At 48.8% G+C, this 17,414-nt stretch overlaps 2 protein-coding genes across 3 annotated transcripts in view; one reads left to right on the top strand and one right to left on the bottom strand.

Moving 5' to 3' along the window:
* The window catches only part of SLC10A7 (solute carrier family 10 member 7), a 155,649-nt gene extending 153,469 nt beyond the window's left edge, over positions 1–2,180 (top strand). Inside the window, exon 14 of one of the 2 annotated variants that reach the window (XR_008466545.1) lies at positions 17–2,180. The gene's annotated coding sequence lies outside the window, so the exon portion shown is untranslated. The remainder of the gene's footprint in view (positions 1–16) is intronic. The other variant, XR_008466544.1, reaches the window with a different exon arrangement.
* A 6,210-nt stretch (positions 2,181–8,390) lies between these two features.
* REELD1 (reeler domain containing 1) lies at positions 8,391–16,398 on the bottom strand. The gene is made up of 6 exons (XM_054203007.1): positions 16,179–16,398; positions 15,102–15,324; positions 13,311–13,483; positions 12,303–12,603; positions 11,560–11,623; positions 8,391–8,984 (listed from the first exon to the last, which is right to left on the bottom strand). Exons 1-6 carry the CDS (start codon positions 16,396–16,398, stop codon positions 8,391–8,393), a joined length of 1,575 nt encoding a protein of 524 aa, XP_054058982.1.
* Between the last annotated feature and the right edge of the window lie 1,016 nt (positions 16,399–17,414).

Raw genomic sequence — 17,414 nt, 5'->3', positions numbered from 1 at the left:
AACTTCTCCTATTTAGCTGTCCCTGACTGAACCTGTTGGTGTCATCACCGAGATGATGCTCTCATCTGCCTGGAGAGCATCTCTAAGAAGATGCTGTCTTCTTAGAGACCCCATCCCGCAGCAGCATGACAGGATAACTGTGACCGAGAAACCAGGGCAACTTTCCAAGATGCTGCTTGGGGCAGCAGAAATCAGCTTTTTGTGCTGGCACAGAAGAACTTTACCCATGCGAATTATGGTTTTCATGTTCCTCGTTAGGACTCGCAGCTCCCCTGGATGGAAACATCCACATGCACGCGGGCCTGCAGCTCGCCGCTGTATCCGTTATAGTCACTGTTGGTCCTTTGGGCAATCCGGTATTACTGCATGATACATTGTGCCACGTTCTTCAGCAAATTCTTGCTTGTTCTGTTTCATAATGTTGCTTTAAATTAGCAAAATTGTGGGAGAACCTCAATATTTTTCTTAATAAAAATGCCTATTTTTTCTGTGAAATATTTTAGACCATTTTTTTGCCTGAAAAATTAACTGTAATTTCCAAACAGTGGTTCAGGACTAAAAAAGATGCACGTACGGTATTTGGCTCACGCATTCACTCTGCCCTTTCCTTAAAACATACACGCAGTCTTTCGGGTGCCTCACAGTGAGTTGCCTAAAGCCCCCTTTAGAAAACTGCTGCAACATCTGTTTAGGTCCAATTCCCTGTTAAATAAAATATATCCCAGAGGCATAATAGCGCACTAAAAATAAGAGTATGACACAATTTCAGCCAGCTAATATGCTAACTGTATTTGATGCGGCTCACGGAGCGTTAATGTGGGAAGCCTGTATCTTTTCAGCTCGGCTGTCTGCGGGCATCACGCACAGATCTCTTGGTCGGAGCCGAATCCCAGGGCCACGGGAGCAGCAGCGTGGGAGCGGTACTTCCCCAGGGCAACGGGGGGTTTGCCACCCTGCGCTCACAAAATCCACTCTTTCTGGCCCCTCCAAATTTAAAAACATAGCTGAGCTGTGATAACGTGAGGTTTTGTGTGAGACAGGGGAACAGAAGCGAAGCGCTGCAGTCTGCGGAGCCTGACTTTTATCATGTTTCTGATCAGGTAACACGTATTTGTGATGTGTAACACTAACGTGTAACCTTTCTGATTATAAAGGGCATGAAGAGCTGTATATAGCTATACTATCACATACCAGTGTTCCCAAATATTCTCATTTAACTTATCTATGGAGACATTGTTTAAAAAACAAGAAAACTCAAGGGTACCAGTTTTTTGGAAGACTTTTAGGTAGCTTTTTGTTTATTTTTTTTTCTTAAGTAAGGTGCATATTACATACAGAAAAACTGCTCTCCATGTGTAACAGTATGTATATTAAATCCTTATCTTCTGTGTTCTATAATTTAATATTTTACATATTACGAATGTATTTTGCTCATCTAGCTTTTTACTTTATAAACAGTAAACTCTCTGCTAATTCATCCCGTTTCAATTTTTAGCTTTGGTGCATACATAAATATGCTCCAGCGTATTGCAAGCAGCAGCTTTCTATGTTTAAAAAAATTAATTTATTTTCAATCCTAGTGAAAATAAAACAAAATTTAGTCTGTTAGGATGGCATGGTGGTATTCTTTGAATAGCTGCTGCTTGGAATGTGTGTGAAATTTTTTTCAGAAGCCCCGGTTTATTGTCTTAGCAACAAAATGTTTGCTCTGAACAATCCCAGAAGCACAATACATTAGCAGAAGGAAAAGAGTATTTATGGCCAATAATTCAGCTGTTATAAATTGTGACTGTAAAGAAAGAAAAAAGGGTTCCTTTTTAAAAACTTGCTGCCAGATTCTGGTTTCAGTGATGCTGAGTAAGGTAAGTGATGTTCTTTTGATTAACAGTCAGGCCTTGAGTGGTTTTCTTTTAAAGAAGACTTTATTAAGCTTTTTTTTTCCAAATTCATCTTTTTTGTTCTGTTTTGAACGGACTTCCACCCGAAGAAAACTCTCAATGACTTTCTAGCCTACATTAAATTCCCACTGACAAACAGACGAGAATTAGTGTTAATTTGCTCCAGAGAGAACTAATAGGCTTTGCCAAATAAATCATGCAGATCGCCAAGTGCGCTATTCATCTCTTCTGCGTATTAGTGCTTAAAAGTCATGATAGTTGTCCTTTAAAAATCAAAAGTCAAATCGGTCCTTTGACTTGAAGTGAAAAATTTGGACTGATGGTTGGCTTGGGCCTTAATTTTTGTTTGTTTGCAGAAAGCGACAGCGAGCTGGATTCTGAGCTTCCAGGGCTCACCTCGTTTGTTCCTTCACCGTGTTTTGATGTTCCTGCCTCCTCGGCTTCAACAGGGACTTGGCAGCGCAACCGCAGCTGGAGACTGGAGGTAACTGGGGTGTTTCCCTGCCCGGTATTGTGGGCAGCCTGAAGCCTGCGGAGACTGGGGGCAGCTGGTGCGTTTCCCCGCCCGGTATCACAGGAGACTGGAGGTAACTGGGGTGTTTCCCTGCCCAGTATCACTGGCAGCCCTAAGCCTGTGGAGACTGGTTTGTTTCCCTGCCCAGTATCAGGGACTGCCTGAAGCCTGCAGAGACTGGAGGTAACTGGTGCATTTCCCTGCCCAGTATCACGGGAGACTGGGGGTAACTGGGGCGTTTCCCTGCCCGGTATCACAGGAGACTGGAGGGAACTGGTGCATTTCCCTGCCTGCTAATGGGAGACTGGGGATAACTGGTGCGTTTCCCTGACAGTATCACAGGAGACTGGGGGTAACTGGTGCATTTCCCTGCCCGGTATCACGGAAGACTGGGGGTAACTGGGGCGTTTCCCTGCCCGGTATCACAGGAGACTGGAGGGAACTGGTGCATTTCCCTGCCTGCTAACGGGAGACTGTGGGTAACTGGTGCGTTTCCCTGACAGTATCACAGGAGACTGGAGGTAACTGGTGCGTTTCCCTGCCCAGTAACAGGAGACTGGAGATAACTGGTGCGTTTCCCCGCCCAGTAACAGGACGCTGGAGATAACTGGTGCGTTTCCCTGCCCAGTAACAGGAGACTGGAGGTAACTGGTGCGTTTCCCTGCCCGGTATCAGGAACTGCGCAGCAGCCGCCGGCTTTCCAGGGGCTCCACCTCGGCCCTGCCACCGGGGAAGCCGCTGCCTGCCCACCTCAGAGGCGCGGGTCCCGGCCGAGCCGCCCCTCGCCGCCTCACGGCGGGTCCGACCCCCCGAGCGCGGCCGGCGGGGAGCGGCGGTGCCGGGCGCGGCCGCCATGGCCGGGGCAAGGCTGCCCCCTGGCGGCGGCGCGGGGCCGGGCGGGCGGAGGCCGCGCTCCCCGCGGGAACCCTCTGCCCGGCGGCGGCCGCCTGCGCCGCTCTGCCTCCGCCGCCTGCTGCCCGTCAACGCGTGTGGCGCGTGGTGTTTGCGCTGCCCTCGGCGCCGGGAGTTACTGGTGACACTTGAGTTGACTGGGTTAAATATTCTTCCGCTTCGGGCCCCGCGTTTGCATAATCAGGATCAGCGAGTCACGTCTTCTGCCTTCCCCTCTCCACCGGCAGCCAGCCTGGTGCCTTTGGTACCTGGCCGTCGCTTCCTAATGCACATCAACAGCCGCTGATATACAGCGAGGCTGATCTTTGACTCGCCTTTGAAATAGCGACACATTTTCTCTACAACAAATTATACTTTGACACTAGAAGGTGGCAATCTGTAACGGATATTGCAATCTGAAGATTCAAAGAGACTATCTGTGATCTTTGTCCTCAGCCGAGTAAGCTGGAGTCTCTCTTCCCTCCTACACGTTATTTGATTGTGGGACATAACCTTGGGATGTACTAATAATCATTAGTCAGAGCTGATACATCCTTTATGGGCCTGCCCTGCTCGGGAAGGGAGATGTTCTCCAGAACAGCAGTAAATCAGCAAAACATGCACTTAAATATACAGTAAAATGTGGTTTGAGACATGATCCCTCATACATCATATAACAAAACACTTTGCTGTGAGAGTCGCAGACGCGCTAACAAGGGAAGAGGGGGCTGCTGTGACGAGACCTGCGAAGGGAAACGATTCGCTGGTGGGAGGGAGCAGGGAGAGAGCCCTCAGCAGCTCTTGGTCCCAGGGCAGTCGTGAGTCCCCAGGTCCTTCTCTGCCCTCTGGTAGGTGATGTGGTGCCTTGGAGGTGCTGGCGGGAGAGAGCAGGGGAAGAAAGGAAGGGAGCCCCGCGGAGCTGCCCGGACACCGTGGCTTTCAGACGGAGCCTTCTGGCCCTGGCAGGGGCAGCAGAGGGGGCCCAGTGTGCCAGGAGCAGTGAGGGGCCTGATCTGCTCTTCACCAGCTGGGCAGGTCGGGGCACTCCTTCGTTGTTGGTTTTTGCCGGTAAGCAGCTCTCTTTTTGCAGCTGAATGGTGCAGGAATCATTAGAGCATCTTTTTACAGGCATTTCTCGTTGTTGAAATCTAAGTGAATAAATAACACGTGCACCTGCAGCTCCGCCAAGGAGCTGGCTGAAGCAGGGGCAAGCCCTCAGGGCTGGGGGGAGAGGACGAGCCCTCAACCCTCAGCACGGCAGCCCAGGCGCCATCTCCCCGGGCTGTTTGCTGGGGGATGTGCCGAGTGTGTTGCTCTCTGGGTTCCTGGCCTTGCTGCTCTGCCTGCCTTGGTTCGCGTGGGCTGAAGGAGTTGCAGAAACTGTGCCAAAAGGGCCGGCCGAGCCGCCCAGCCAGATCCCCGTAATGCCTGGGGCCTGTCCCCACACTGCGCTGGGGAGGGCACTGCCTCTGCTGAGAGCCTGAGCTTGCACATCCCCCATGTCCACGACAGCCGGGCCCACAGGGCCCGGTGGCTTCTCCTTCGGAGCTGGCAAAATCAGCGCACGTTTGGCTTTTTTACTTACTAGTGACAATTCCACCAACGCAGGAAATGTCCGGGATGACTTAACCAACCTTTGGCCCAACTGTGTTGCTTAATGCAGCCTCTCCGCCTCAGATTTAGTGCCACTAACGTATTGGAGGGCTGCCATTCCCTGCTAACTGCAGTGGGGGTGGGCGTCTTTAATAGGGCAGATGCAGCATTGCAGGAGACAGCATCATCCCTGAGGCACAGAGGGAAGAGATTTAAGGAAGGGCTTGGTGATGGGCAAAACCAAAGTGATTTCAGATACTGTGGAAAAGCAGTAAGAGTCATCGATGGTGTTATATGTTCAACATACGGGACTGACGGTTATGGGGCAGTGGTTTATATTTTTGCGGAGCAGAGGGAAAGCAGGAATCACAGTGATGTGAGACGGGAAAATGAGTATGCAAGTAAGGGCATGCCTGTATGCAAGTAAGTTATTTCTAAATTTTGTATTTTTTCATTTTTAGTTAGGATAGCTCACACATTGTAGTGGGATCAGAAGATTTAAGCCACAGGAGTTTTCACTGCCAAAACTGCGTTTGATGCCTGTTTGGCTGGTGGGGAGACAGAGTCAGGGTAGGTGTGCGTTAGAGCTGAGTGTGAGCTGTATTCCACACCTTTGGTCAGTAATTCTGACCCAAAGCCCTGTCACTTTGCTGAGGGATGGCAGCTTAACGTGGGCCACAGATGGCTGCAGCCTGACCCGCGCTGGAGGAACTGAGATCCCCCGGTTCCAGCAGAATGTCTGTGACGAACACAGTCGTGCACCTAGAAAGGGAAACAAGGCAAGTCTTTCACTTGTCCCTCCAGTAAATATTAGAATGGTTTGTGCCTTTTTTTTTTCCTTATTCTGTCATTTTTTTTCTCCTGAATCTGTTCCAAACGTGAGCAGAGATTAATTTCCATACAAGGCGAGTTGCTTAAGAAGGGGGGGGTGTTTGAATGGTTTGCCTTTTAATAAATTAATCAGTGCTTGTGTTTTTAACAGCCTTAAGAAGAGATAAAACCTCCATCCCTCTTGTCATGGCAACTACAACAAACGAAACATCATTCAGAAGTCAAGAAAAAAAAAACACAAGCACTTTAGGTCTCAGCCAAGTCTGCAAAGTAGCACAACTCATTACTAATTCAAAGGAGCCGTGTCCCTCAGAGCTCACCATTACTGGTTTTACTACTAATAGTACTGGAGCTGCATAAATTTAACAGATGGCAGAGTTTGGCAGAAGGCAGGGTGGTGTTGAAGTGCTGCTACCCTAATCAAACATCTCCACGAGGCCTTCCCTTGCGCTGGTCAGGCGGGCAAGAAGTGGTGCTGGATCACGGGGAAAGGGCTGGGGAAAGGAAGGTTACGGTGTTAAGGCTGTACCAGTTTGGTAACGTTAAACCTAGAGAGATAGCGGAAGAGGCCATAGGTATTTGTAATTTATTCATAAACAGCTATGCTATCGTAAGAAACTTTTTAAAATAATATGTGATAGTTCTTTAAATATTTAAGAGTTTGTTGACCTATTTTCTCAGTTAATTATTGGATTTATTTTTTTTGGCTGCATTAACAAGGGCTTGAATGCAGCCTGCTTTAGTCGCTACACAGCTCAGCTACGCTGGGTTACAGAAACGTGATTTCTTTCTAAAGCACATGACATAGGAGAGGAATGCCATTGTGTCTAGACTTGCACTTAAAAACCTGTAGACTTCCTAGTAGGTAGTGCTCAAGCTCGACTTATTGAACATAAACCCATTCACCTAGCATCCCTTTGAGTCCTGAAACAAATGTCTTTTCAATTCCAGCACCACCCTTGCTTACTCTGCAGTGGAAGCGCCATGATGTGGCCACCCCTCTTTTCAAACTGCCATGGGTAAGACCATGAAGCTCATCTCTGCAAGCTGCGCTTGTGAGTACACTTCTTTTCTCACTCATTTCTTTTTGCTCAAGGCTCTCTAGGCCTAGAAGTTAACTCGATAGAAATTTGGCCACATGTGTAGTGCAAAGCATCACGTCACTGATCGCTGTACAGTGGCGTGGTTGGAAACCAGCTCTTTCTGAGCGCTAATAGAAGGTGCTATTAGCAAAAGCTGCACCACGTTCATCACGCTGTAGGGGTTTGAACAGGAGAACTCATCTATGTCCTACCTGTCTCCTCTGAAGACAATGGCAAGGTAAGGGAGGACATGAGAACAGAACTGTTGACTGACTATCAAGCATGAAGATGGCCAGCTAGTTGGAGATGGTCACAGGGCCCTCCTGACAAAGGGGGGAAGTTGTCACCAGGAAGGATGTGTGAGCCATCAGGGTCCCGTCATTATCTGCTTAGCTCAGGGGGAAATTGCTGTAGGCTGCGAAATAAGCTGCAGCACCAAAGTTTAGGTCTGTCCCCCATAACACAGCTTGGGGACCATCTGAGTCCCTCCACCCTAGAAAAGGACACCAGAAGGGGGGATTCCTGCTCTCTGAAAGGCTCTAAAATGTACATCTCAAGAGGATCGATATCAGGACTATTTCTGTCTCTTTCAAAGCTGCAGTAAAACAAACCTTTACCCTTGCTGTCATCACCTCTCCTTCTTAGAAGGTGTCAAGGATCATCACGTTTTCCGAGGGCTGTTTTAGAGGCCTCCTGCAGCAAACCACACGTTCGGAGAGAAGTTTGCACAAACTCAGAGTACGAGGATGCTGTTAACTTTCCACGCAGCCTTTGCTGGGGATCTCCAAAGTGACCTGGGAAGGGTACTTCTCAGTGCGTGTTTCTGCACAGAGTGTTACTGAGCTGACTCGAAGTAAAAGACCCAGTAAATGCTGGCTGTCAGGCTTCAACAAGCTCCCTCATCAGGTGCAAATGGACAGGAAAGGTTTTCTTCCATTTGCACCTGATGAGGAGGCATGTTTCTCCCCCAAAAGCTGGTGTCCGCCACCCTGTGTTTCATTCCCGTAGATCAATTCAGTGTTCTTTGGATCAATGTTCTCCACTAATGAGTTATTGCTTTTTATTTTCAAATTGAAACTTAAAGTCTACCGGCAAGTATTTTGTCATCTGAGAGATACCAAGTGCACAGAATCAAACCTGTAAGCTCCTAAATGGGAATGGTTGGGTTTATATCAGGGGTTTCTAGTTCCTAGAAAGAAATATAACCCTAGAAACTTTTGTTGAGATTAAACAGGAGAGGATACCACAGTGCGGAGGAAGAATTTCTATTTTTGGCTATACCCTTAAGGCAATAGAGGAAGCATATGTCATGGCTGCAGTGACAGCTAATGAGTAGATATACAATATTAATTGCGGTAAGTGTAACATACCAAACAATCTATCAACTTCTATTTTCTTAGCAGCTGGAGCTTAGATACTTTTGCCTAACACCTTTGTCTGAACTGGCTGCTTCGAGTTCATTTACCTATGTGGTGGCACATAGAGGAACTACCCCACCACTTCCTACACCCTGTGCTCTGCAGTCCGGGCTGTTTCCACCTCCACCGGCCGGCATAGCCCTGCTTTCGGCGTCGCAGAGGTTCAGATGATTGTCTTCTTCCCGCTGCTTGAGGGGCTGACCCAGTTGTACTCGGCTTGCACCAGCACGAAGCTGTTCTCCCGGATCTTTCGGAAGTGCATCACCTCCCCGTTTTCTTGGATGGCGATGACGTCGGGGTCCGGCTCGCTGAAGGAGACCTCTGTCCGCTTGTGGCAATGCTGGGCACAGACACAGCGCACGGCAGCTGCCAACGCCAGGCCCAGGGCGGCCGTGCAGACCAGGAGGATGCCGAGTTGGGCTGCTAGGAGTCGGGTCCCTCTGTCGGGGTCTTCCCCCTTCCCAGGAACAGCAGATTTGGGAGCTGGTCTGGTCACCCATGGCAGGGTATTCCCACCCGCCGCCGCCTCCTCCTCCTTCTCCTCCTCGTCCCTGGCGTTTGCCACCTCTGGCTGCGGTGCCAGCTTTCTTTCTGCCATTTGCCTTGAAGCCGATGACAAATTGCCAGCAGCGTCAGCATCGCCAAACCAGGCCGTTGTCACAGCGGCGTCACCCCGGTGAGTGTGTACGTGCGGGGCAGAAGGAGAAACTGTCGCAGGTGGGGAGGCTTTCAAGATGGTCCTGCTCTCGGTACTGGCCTTTGAAAGCCAAAACACAACGAGATGTGCGTTGAGGGAAGAGAAAAAGGGCTGATTAGGTTCTCGTCCACTACCGACATCACGGTACAGTTCAGCTCTGTATTTCTCATACCCAGGTGTCCCCCTGGACTTGGAATAACTCTGCTCCATCCCCTGGTTACTCAGTAGGTTTTAGAAAATGAGGCAGATTGAACCTCGTTCTGTCCATATCAGAACTGCCATGGGAGGGAGGAGGCACTGGGAGCTGGTCCCAGGGGAGCAAGGCAGAGCAGGTTGAAGGGCACAGAGGGAGAGGAATGTCCCTGCTTTGCCCAAGTAAAGGTCTGCAGCTACCGTTTTGGTAGCGTTGGTGGCATTTTTCACAGGCATCATTATCAAAAAATATCACTCAATAAACAATCCCCGTCTTGAGTGATGCCAGGGTCATGCTGAAAGGACAGGCATGTTGTTCCTGGCCAAGCTTCCTGTTTAGGGTGACACCAGGGATCCCACTGGGATCCTTTATCACCCTTCTGAGGCTGTGGATCGAACCGTGGAACAGAGGGATCCAGGAGACTTGGAATGGTCTTGGACCTCAGTGGTTTTTGGGGCTGTCACATACAACCTGTGAACTCTCCCCAAAGCCCGTCTTGCTTTCTCAGTCTACACAGACAGTTTAAAACCTGCTGCCTCTCAGTGGTGCTTAACCACCCATTTTAGTGGGAATGGCTGTTCCTGCGTGCTCCTGTTCCTAGGGGCTCTGCCTGGTGCCACGCACCTTATTTTATCCGTCACAAAATGACAGCCGCTCCATGCCAGTGCTGCAGCCCAGGGTTTGCTGCAGATATCATCCAAGACTAACTGTGAAACAATCGTACAATTTAGGAGGCCCCCACTGAATTTTTCCATTCCCACTGTGCACCTGAGCCCCCAGCCAAAACATGCAAAATGTATTGGAGTCTTTTCTTTGGCTCCACTGAGATTTGGATCTGGCCCTCAGTGGCTGGCGCCTCTCCAGCCTGTCCAGCCCAGCAGGCTTTTTCACACATCCATTAATTACACCAGAGAAACTCTCACCCTCTACCGTCATTAGCAATTTCTAAAGCTTGCTGGAAAGACAGTGTGACAGGAGCACAAAGCTGAGGTAGGAGCCCTGGCCAGCTGTGAACCGAAGTAGGGGAGGGTCAGAGCATCCTTTGTGGAAGAGGCCGTTTCTGAAGATGCTAGTAAAATACAGTAGTAAATAAAAGACTTTGAGTGGCTGAACTGCAAACTGTAAAGTAGCTGGCTGGCTAAGTTAGGATTGCATTTGTATGGATCACTTGCCCTCAAAACGCAAACGCCGTACTTTAGGGATATACTGAGGGAGTTGCGACTTTGGGATAGAAAATGGAATTGCTTCATAAGTCCTTGCCCTATTTCACATTATTTCTCCTTTCTTTTTGTACTTCTCTCTCTTCTTGCCTAATTTCTCAATATTTTATTTCGTTACGGTCTTCAGGTCTTGCCTTATGCATCTTCTGGCATTTCTCCACTTCTCTCCATGGCTACACCTGATGCTCATGTTACACGTCTCTCCTTTACTTGTTCTCTGTCCTTCGCTTCTTCCTAAGTATTTCTGTACAGCCCCTTCCTCTTTTCTTTTCCGTGAGATTACTTCTCTTCCTTCTGTGGCATCCTGCAACCCAGATCTAGATCTTTATTTTCCTTGTATTTTTCTCCCCTCCATCTGCTGTGTATTGGACTTCTCCTGCTAAATCTGTACCCTGTGCCTCTAAGCTGCCCCTGCTTTCCAGCTTCTCAGCTAGTTCCCATTTGAGCATCCTCCTCTCGTCTCCACAGCTCTGGTATTCTCCAGTTTCTGTCCCTCCTCTTGCTCTCCTTTTCTTTCTCTACCTAATTCCCCGCATGCCCTTTCCAGCTCCCACATCTGCTTCCATATGTACAGCCACCCTGCTTCCACAGGGCTGCAGTCCTTTCCCACGTTTCTGGGCTTCCTCTCCCGAAAGATGCTCCCGCCCGCTTGTCCCGTCTGCCAGCTCTCGCTCTTCCAGCTTTCTCTGGTGAGTGCACCCTGTGCCTGTGGCTAACACCACCACGGCCGCCACCACCTCTGCCTTGCTGGTCCATTCAGCCTCCTGGGGTGACCCTGCCCTCAGAAAGCACCCAGCTTCCTTGGCTGTCCCCAGGGAAGATGAAGTCTTCAGCCTCTGGGGAATGTTACGGATGGTACCTATCCAGCACCTCTGGAAAGGAACACCTCAGCCTTCCATGGGAATAAAACACATATTTCCAGCCCCATAACAAGCCCTCTTGTCATATCCACATAAGGAAGGAAAAGTTATTTTAGATTGTTTTTACAGCAGGACTCTTAAAAACCCAAGCAGCAGGCTCAAAAGGAAAACAAAAAAGAAATATAAAAACCAATTCCCAGTTAAAATAAAAAAAAATTAAAACTCTTAACAGTCTCAATGTAGTTTTAGTCACTTATGAGACCTACGCAGGCTGCTTGGTGCAGTGATGCAGCAGAGAGGTTTTATCCTCCTCTTCTCTTTCTGCCTTTGGAGAAGACATCCTCCCCATCCCTGCCACTTACCTGCCCCTTGTCTTTACACATCAGGCACAAGCGTGTGGTGGCAGCGCTGGCAACGCGTCCTGCTCTAAGATACGGACAGAGGAAAGGCAGGGTTAGTAAGTGAGACCTATTGCTGCTGCTCACATGGAAATCCCTGGGCTTTGCACCACCAGAGAAGCGTGTCGCTCCCTAGAGCAGCCTCGGGTCTCAGGCAGTCAACGCAGACCATAGAGGGCTGCATTTTAATAACACCGGGTCATTTATTCATCTCCCCATCGTTTTCATCCACAACACAAAACCTTGCATGAAAGCCCATGCGGCCCAAACCCTCTAAGACTTCTGAGCAGACATCCACAAGCCCAAATTTGTTTATTGCTTTAAATCCTTTCTTCCTTTTCCCTGCGGATGGAGAAATAGCTCTGCTGAGTTCACTGTTTGTTTGAATATTTGCATGTGCTTTTAGAAAAATATTGTAGCAGTCAATAGTTTTTATCACGTTTTTCAGCCACCTGGGCAATCCTCCACTGGGCTGAGCAGCGCGATGTCAAGTTTTTAAGAGTTTTGGATTTTCTCCCTGTCACTGTCTGTCACATGCCATCTCCAAAGGGTTATTTATCAACATTTCGGCAAGCAAACAACCTCTCACCTCCCCGCCGCGTGCAGCCACCTTCCTACATGGACCCTCGCTCATTCGCAGGGAAATGAGTACTATTTTTCTTCCCCAGAAGGGCTGGAGAAATAGCTCTTCCCACCACCTAGTTTACCTGTCGGAGGTGCTGTAGCTGGAGGCATTGTCCTGGGAGATGAAACCTCGCAAGGCATCCGCCGTGCCAGGGTCTCGGGTGGGGAGAGACGGCTCCAGCCCCTGAATGCTGGACTCACCGCTCCCACTGGACACAGCCCGTGAAGGCCAGGCCAGCTCCTTTGGCTCAGCATCGGGACGAGCATCTGACCCCATACCAAAACCTGGCTCCAGTGCCGGCGTTTCCGCAATGGCAGTGGGGCTGGCAGGAGGCGTGGGTGTGCGTTGTGGGGAGCCGGTGGCAGCCACGGGAGAGGTGGGACCTTATCCAGCATGGAGACAAAACAAGAAGCAGGGAGAGAGGAGCAGAAGTGTATTGTCCTCAGTCCGTTTATTTCAAATCCCCCTTCAGTGCTGATGTTTGCCAGGAAGGATCATAATAGTGACTTGTCACTTAATTTTAAGTGGGAACCCAAATGGAAAGTAAAGCAGCAAAGCCCACTGCCTAAATTACAGTCAAGTAAAATAATTGAAACTCAGTCTTGGTGCCATGCCCGAAATGCTGACAAACACATCTGATTTGGGTGTAGGTAAATTCTTGGAGCATTTTACTGACCAAAGGCCGCATAAATACAACTAAATACATACCTGAAGGGCAATAGTTACATTTAGAGACAAATGTATTCCTTTATTTAGACAGCATTGCTAATTGTTTGTCTTCAGGAGATTTTTAGGTACTTAAAGTGTGTTGTATTTTGGGGCTTGCATTGAAATTTTAAGATCTGGCAACGCTGTTTATCTTTCAGGTACCCGCCTGGGAACTGTCTCCACCACCTCGAATGCTGACCCATCCCCTCACCTCGAGGCATTCACCACGCGATCGCTGATCTCCCCCACGGCTGCTGGTCTCCCCCACGGCCACAGGAGTCAAACGGGTCCCTCCAGCTCGTTTGGGTCACTTGTGTTCAACGCTCACCTGGAATAAGCTGTGAAACTACCCTGGGGGAAGTGGTGGGTAAGGAACCCATACCTTTGCTCGCCGTCCAGGTGGGGTGTGGGTCGGCCGGTCCTTGCCGGGGCTCGGGGCTCACGGCGTCGGGCTTCTTGCCACTTCCAGCAAGCGTTTTGTATTGCCCTCGCTGAGCCACGATAGCAGATTCGATCTTTGCCCAGTAAACGAAGTATGACTGGACTACGGAGATGCTGTTAAAATGTAATTAGGGAAGAATTTACTGGCTCTATAGTGTTAATAAAACATCTCACTGTTTAGCTAATCACAAGGACTGCTTTAACCCGAAGGCAGAAGCAGCACAAAAGTATTTCAAAGGATTAGCCTGTCACACGGTTTATATTACAAATAAAAGATACCAGGTCCCGTAAGAAAGAGGCTGGGTGAAGAATCACCGCTCATAATTAAGATCAGTCAAAAAAAAAAAGTGTGGGAACTTAAAAAAAAAAAAAAAAAAAGGAAAAAAAGAAAAAAAGGCTATTACATTTGTTGTGTTGATAGAAGTGCATTTGGAAAACTTGGACTAGGTCTGCTTATAATCTTCCGTAGGCAGGGAAACAACAGTGGTATTTACTAATTAAAACAAGCCAATGTAACTTGTACAAACAGCAGAATAGGTAGGAAAAAAAAAATAAAAATCAGTCTCTCTTCTCAGCCCTCTGATATTTGAGCCCGCATAACCCTCTGCTTTTTGTCAGGTGCCAAAACTGCATTGGCCAACCTTCCAGCATTCACCCGGAGAGCCTGAGTTAAGCTGGCGATTTGGGGAGAATTTCAGCTCAGATTGTTCAGCTGCTTCTGAGAATTAGTTAAGGGGAAACTGGCTCAGGTTTTCCTGTGCCCGTTGAGGCATTTTTAAGCCTAACAAGCAGTTTTTCCAGATGCTGTGGTAGGGAGAAAAGGGACAGGCTATCAGAAACCAGCTTGGAGGGTGAAAAGCCAGAGGGTGAAGGAGGCATCAGAGCGGGTCGCTAGGAATAGGTGTCCTTGGGTTTGGGTTGGGTTTATTCGGTTGCTTGAGTTTTATGTGGTTTTAATAGTATTTCCCAATCTAAAACAACGGGCAAAATTGGAAATGCTAAGCAGCAATATTTTTGTTTCAATGAACTTGTGTTGAATCACGATGAGATGCACAAGCCCCGGTGCTCACCAGGATGCTGATGTTTTGGGGAGCAGCCAAGGATCTGGCCAAGCAGCTTCTAAGAAGTTTTGTAAAGTCAAACCATAACAATTTAATCTCTTCCAAAATAAAAAGTCACTGTGTTTCCTCTGAGGCAGCCAGCTAGAAAATGTTTAATTTCATTCCAAATCAGAACCAAAATACTTGGACTTTGGTGCAGAACAGAGATATCAAGTTTTGTCCCAGCGCTCACTCTCTTTTTCTAACTTCCTTAACCTTTTTTAAAACCACTCATTTTTAATTTATTTTTTTTTTTTAAAGAAGTGATATACAAAGTTATCCTTTAGGCAGGGAGGTCCTATGGGCTGTGTTATTTAGAAAGACAGACAATGTGATCACAATTCTCTCTTTATGTCTTAATATTTGTATTTCCTAAGTGCTTAGGCTGTCATCTCCCAGCGTATTTATTCTGAGAAAATAGTGACCATGTAAATAAAAAGGAGTGCTACCCAGCAAATATAAATGGTGATTTATGTACCAGCTGGGATCCTATTGCAGCATTTGATAAGTATTTAGCTACATGGGGGCTCAAGATACGTAAACCACTGTGCTGGACAAATACGATGGAAAAATAAAGCCAAGCCTTTAACTGAGAAGACACAAATTCTGGTTAGGAACCAGCATGTTCTTACAAAAACTTGATGTCTCCGATGGGTTGGTCTGGTGCTTTCCACACGAAGGACAGGTTTCTCTTCAGTGACTTGTCTGAGTGGGTGACGGTGTCACCATCTTCAAAACAAGTCAGCAGCTTGGAACCAGGAGGAATGAAGACGAATGTGCCAGCGATTTCATCATTAGACACTTTGCGAGCTTGAAGCAAAAAGCCCATAAAATCCCGGGTGCTCCTCACTGTCACTGCAAGGCAAAACGCGGGACACGAAGGGATTTGTCTCGTAGTTATGGGGTGAATTGTTTGCAATGGAGTTTCCAAGGCTAGCACTGAAACCAAAAGAAAACCCCGTGCAGCACCACCACCACCACAATCTTACTCTCTGTCCTCACGGTCTGTCTGGGACATACTGGATGCAGGAGGCCAGGCTTTCCCTAACTTTGTAGTACGTAATTGCACGCAACATTTGCTCGAGTCTTTTCCCCGCCTTGATTATAAGCTGCTAATCACATCACTTTAGCCAGCATGCAGCCATTTTTAAGGAAGGAGGTTTGGGTACCACCCTGTACAGGTGCAAAAGGTTGTGTGATGCCCTCACAAGGGTTTTATTTTGCACGGGGATGATCAGGCAAGCGGCCAGGCTGGGGAGTGGTGCCCCTCGGCTCTGTCTGCGTCTGCTTTGGGAGTGGTGATGCTGGAGACAGAGCACGCTGCCCAACCATACCCAGACCCCTTGGTGCGGTGCAGAGGAGGCGGGAAGGCGACTTTACCCTCTGGAGGTGCCTCAAATGTGCCATTGCATGTGATGAGGTCTTGTATGGTTGCAACGCAGTTGAGATAAATGAATCCCACCAAAAGCATCCCAACCTACTGGCTGCCTCTGGTGAAAATCTGGAGTCAGCCATCACTTGAGAAACATCAGGAAAGTGCTGCAAACAGAATCCCTCCGTAAATACATGAGTTTCCTCATGATGAGAGAGGTGGCGTAGCTCTCTTGGAGCAGTTATTCCTCTTCCCAGCCCTCAGAAAGATTAGTGCCGACACTTGAGATCAGTTATCATGTATTTTCCAGATGCAGGAATGAGAAGCTGTTCCTTACCTGGAACCTTGTCCCCTGGGAAGTAGAAGGACATGTTGGTGTGGACAGTAATGTAGTTGTTGTTGGGGCTGTGCAGCTGCGCTCTCAGGTGCTTGGGCATCATGTCAGCACAGGCAGAAAGGCTGGCGCCATGTGAGAAGGCGGCTGCGTAGGAGACCAAGCACAGGGTTGTGCATGCCCAGACGATGACGGCCATGGGGGCTCTCCTGCTGTCCTCCATCCTACAGCCATAAAACAACAGGCAGGTTCACTGTGTCCAGTTCTGGGCTCCCCAGTTCAAGAAGGACAGGGAACTGCTGGAGAGGGTACAGCAAAGGGCTACCAAGATGATTAGGGGACTGGAACACCTCTCTTATGAAGAAAGGCTGAGGGATTTGGGTCTCTTCAGTCTGGAAAAAAGATGACTCAGGGGGCATCTTATTAATACTTATAAATACTTAAAGGGTGGGTGTCAGCAGGACGGGGCCAGGCTCTTTTCAGTGGTGCCCAGTGACAGGGCGAGAGGTAACAGGCACAAACTTGAGCATAGGAAGTTCCACCTAAACATGAGGAGGAACTTCTTTACTTTGAGGGTGGCAGAGCCCTGGCACAGGCTGCCCAGAGAGGTGGTGGAGTCTCCAACTCTGGAGACATTCAAAACCCACCTGGACACGTTCCTGTGCAACCTGCTCTGGGTGACCCTGCTCTGGCAGGGGGGTTGGACTAGATGATCTCCAGAGGTCCCTTCCAACCCCTACCATTCTGTGATTCAAAGCAGCAGCTTTAGCAGCCTGTGAGTGCGCCCAGCTCCTTTGAATTAGCTGAGCTCCAGAGCTGCCCTTCCCACAGCCTTTAAATGAAGGAGAATAAATGATCTCTGCGGCGCACGGTAATCCACAGAAGTTCACAATTTGAAGTAAATTGTTGAGGCTGGGAGGGGAGAGGCTCCACAAGAGGATGCATTTCTTGCTAAGTCACCCACGGAGGGAGCGCTTGGGGAAGATTTGCTCTAAAAAGTCGTGTTGCATTTAGGAGGAGAAGACTCTGCATGACTGCACTCAGCACCCTCCACCGTTCCCAGCCCAAACGTACAACCTGATCAATGGGGGAAACAACTACACCTCGGAAGAGGTGCAGAACCCATGTCTTGCGGGGCTGGAGCCCAGCACAGAGCCTCTCCCTGCCTGCCGGCACAGAGCCGTGTCCCCGCAGGGACAGCACGTGGCTACCCCTCGCTCCGGCCTGCGGCAGCACGAG

Source organism: Rissa tridactyla, chromosome 5 (genome assembly GCF_028500815.1).
Source record: "Rissa tridactyla isolate bRisTri1 chromosome 5, bRisTri1.patW.cur.20221130, whole genome shotgun sequence".
NCBI lineage: Eukaryota > Metazoa > Chordata > Aves > Charadriiformes > Laridae > Rissa > Rissa tridactyla.
Note: the sequence above shows the minus strand (reverse complement) of the source record. Positions and strands in the feature narration are given on the sequence as shown.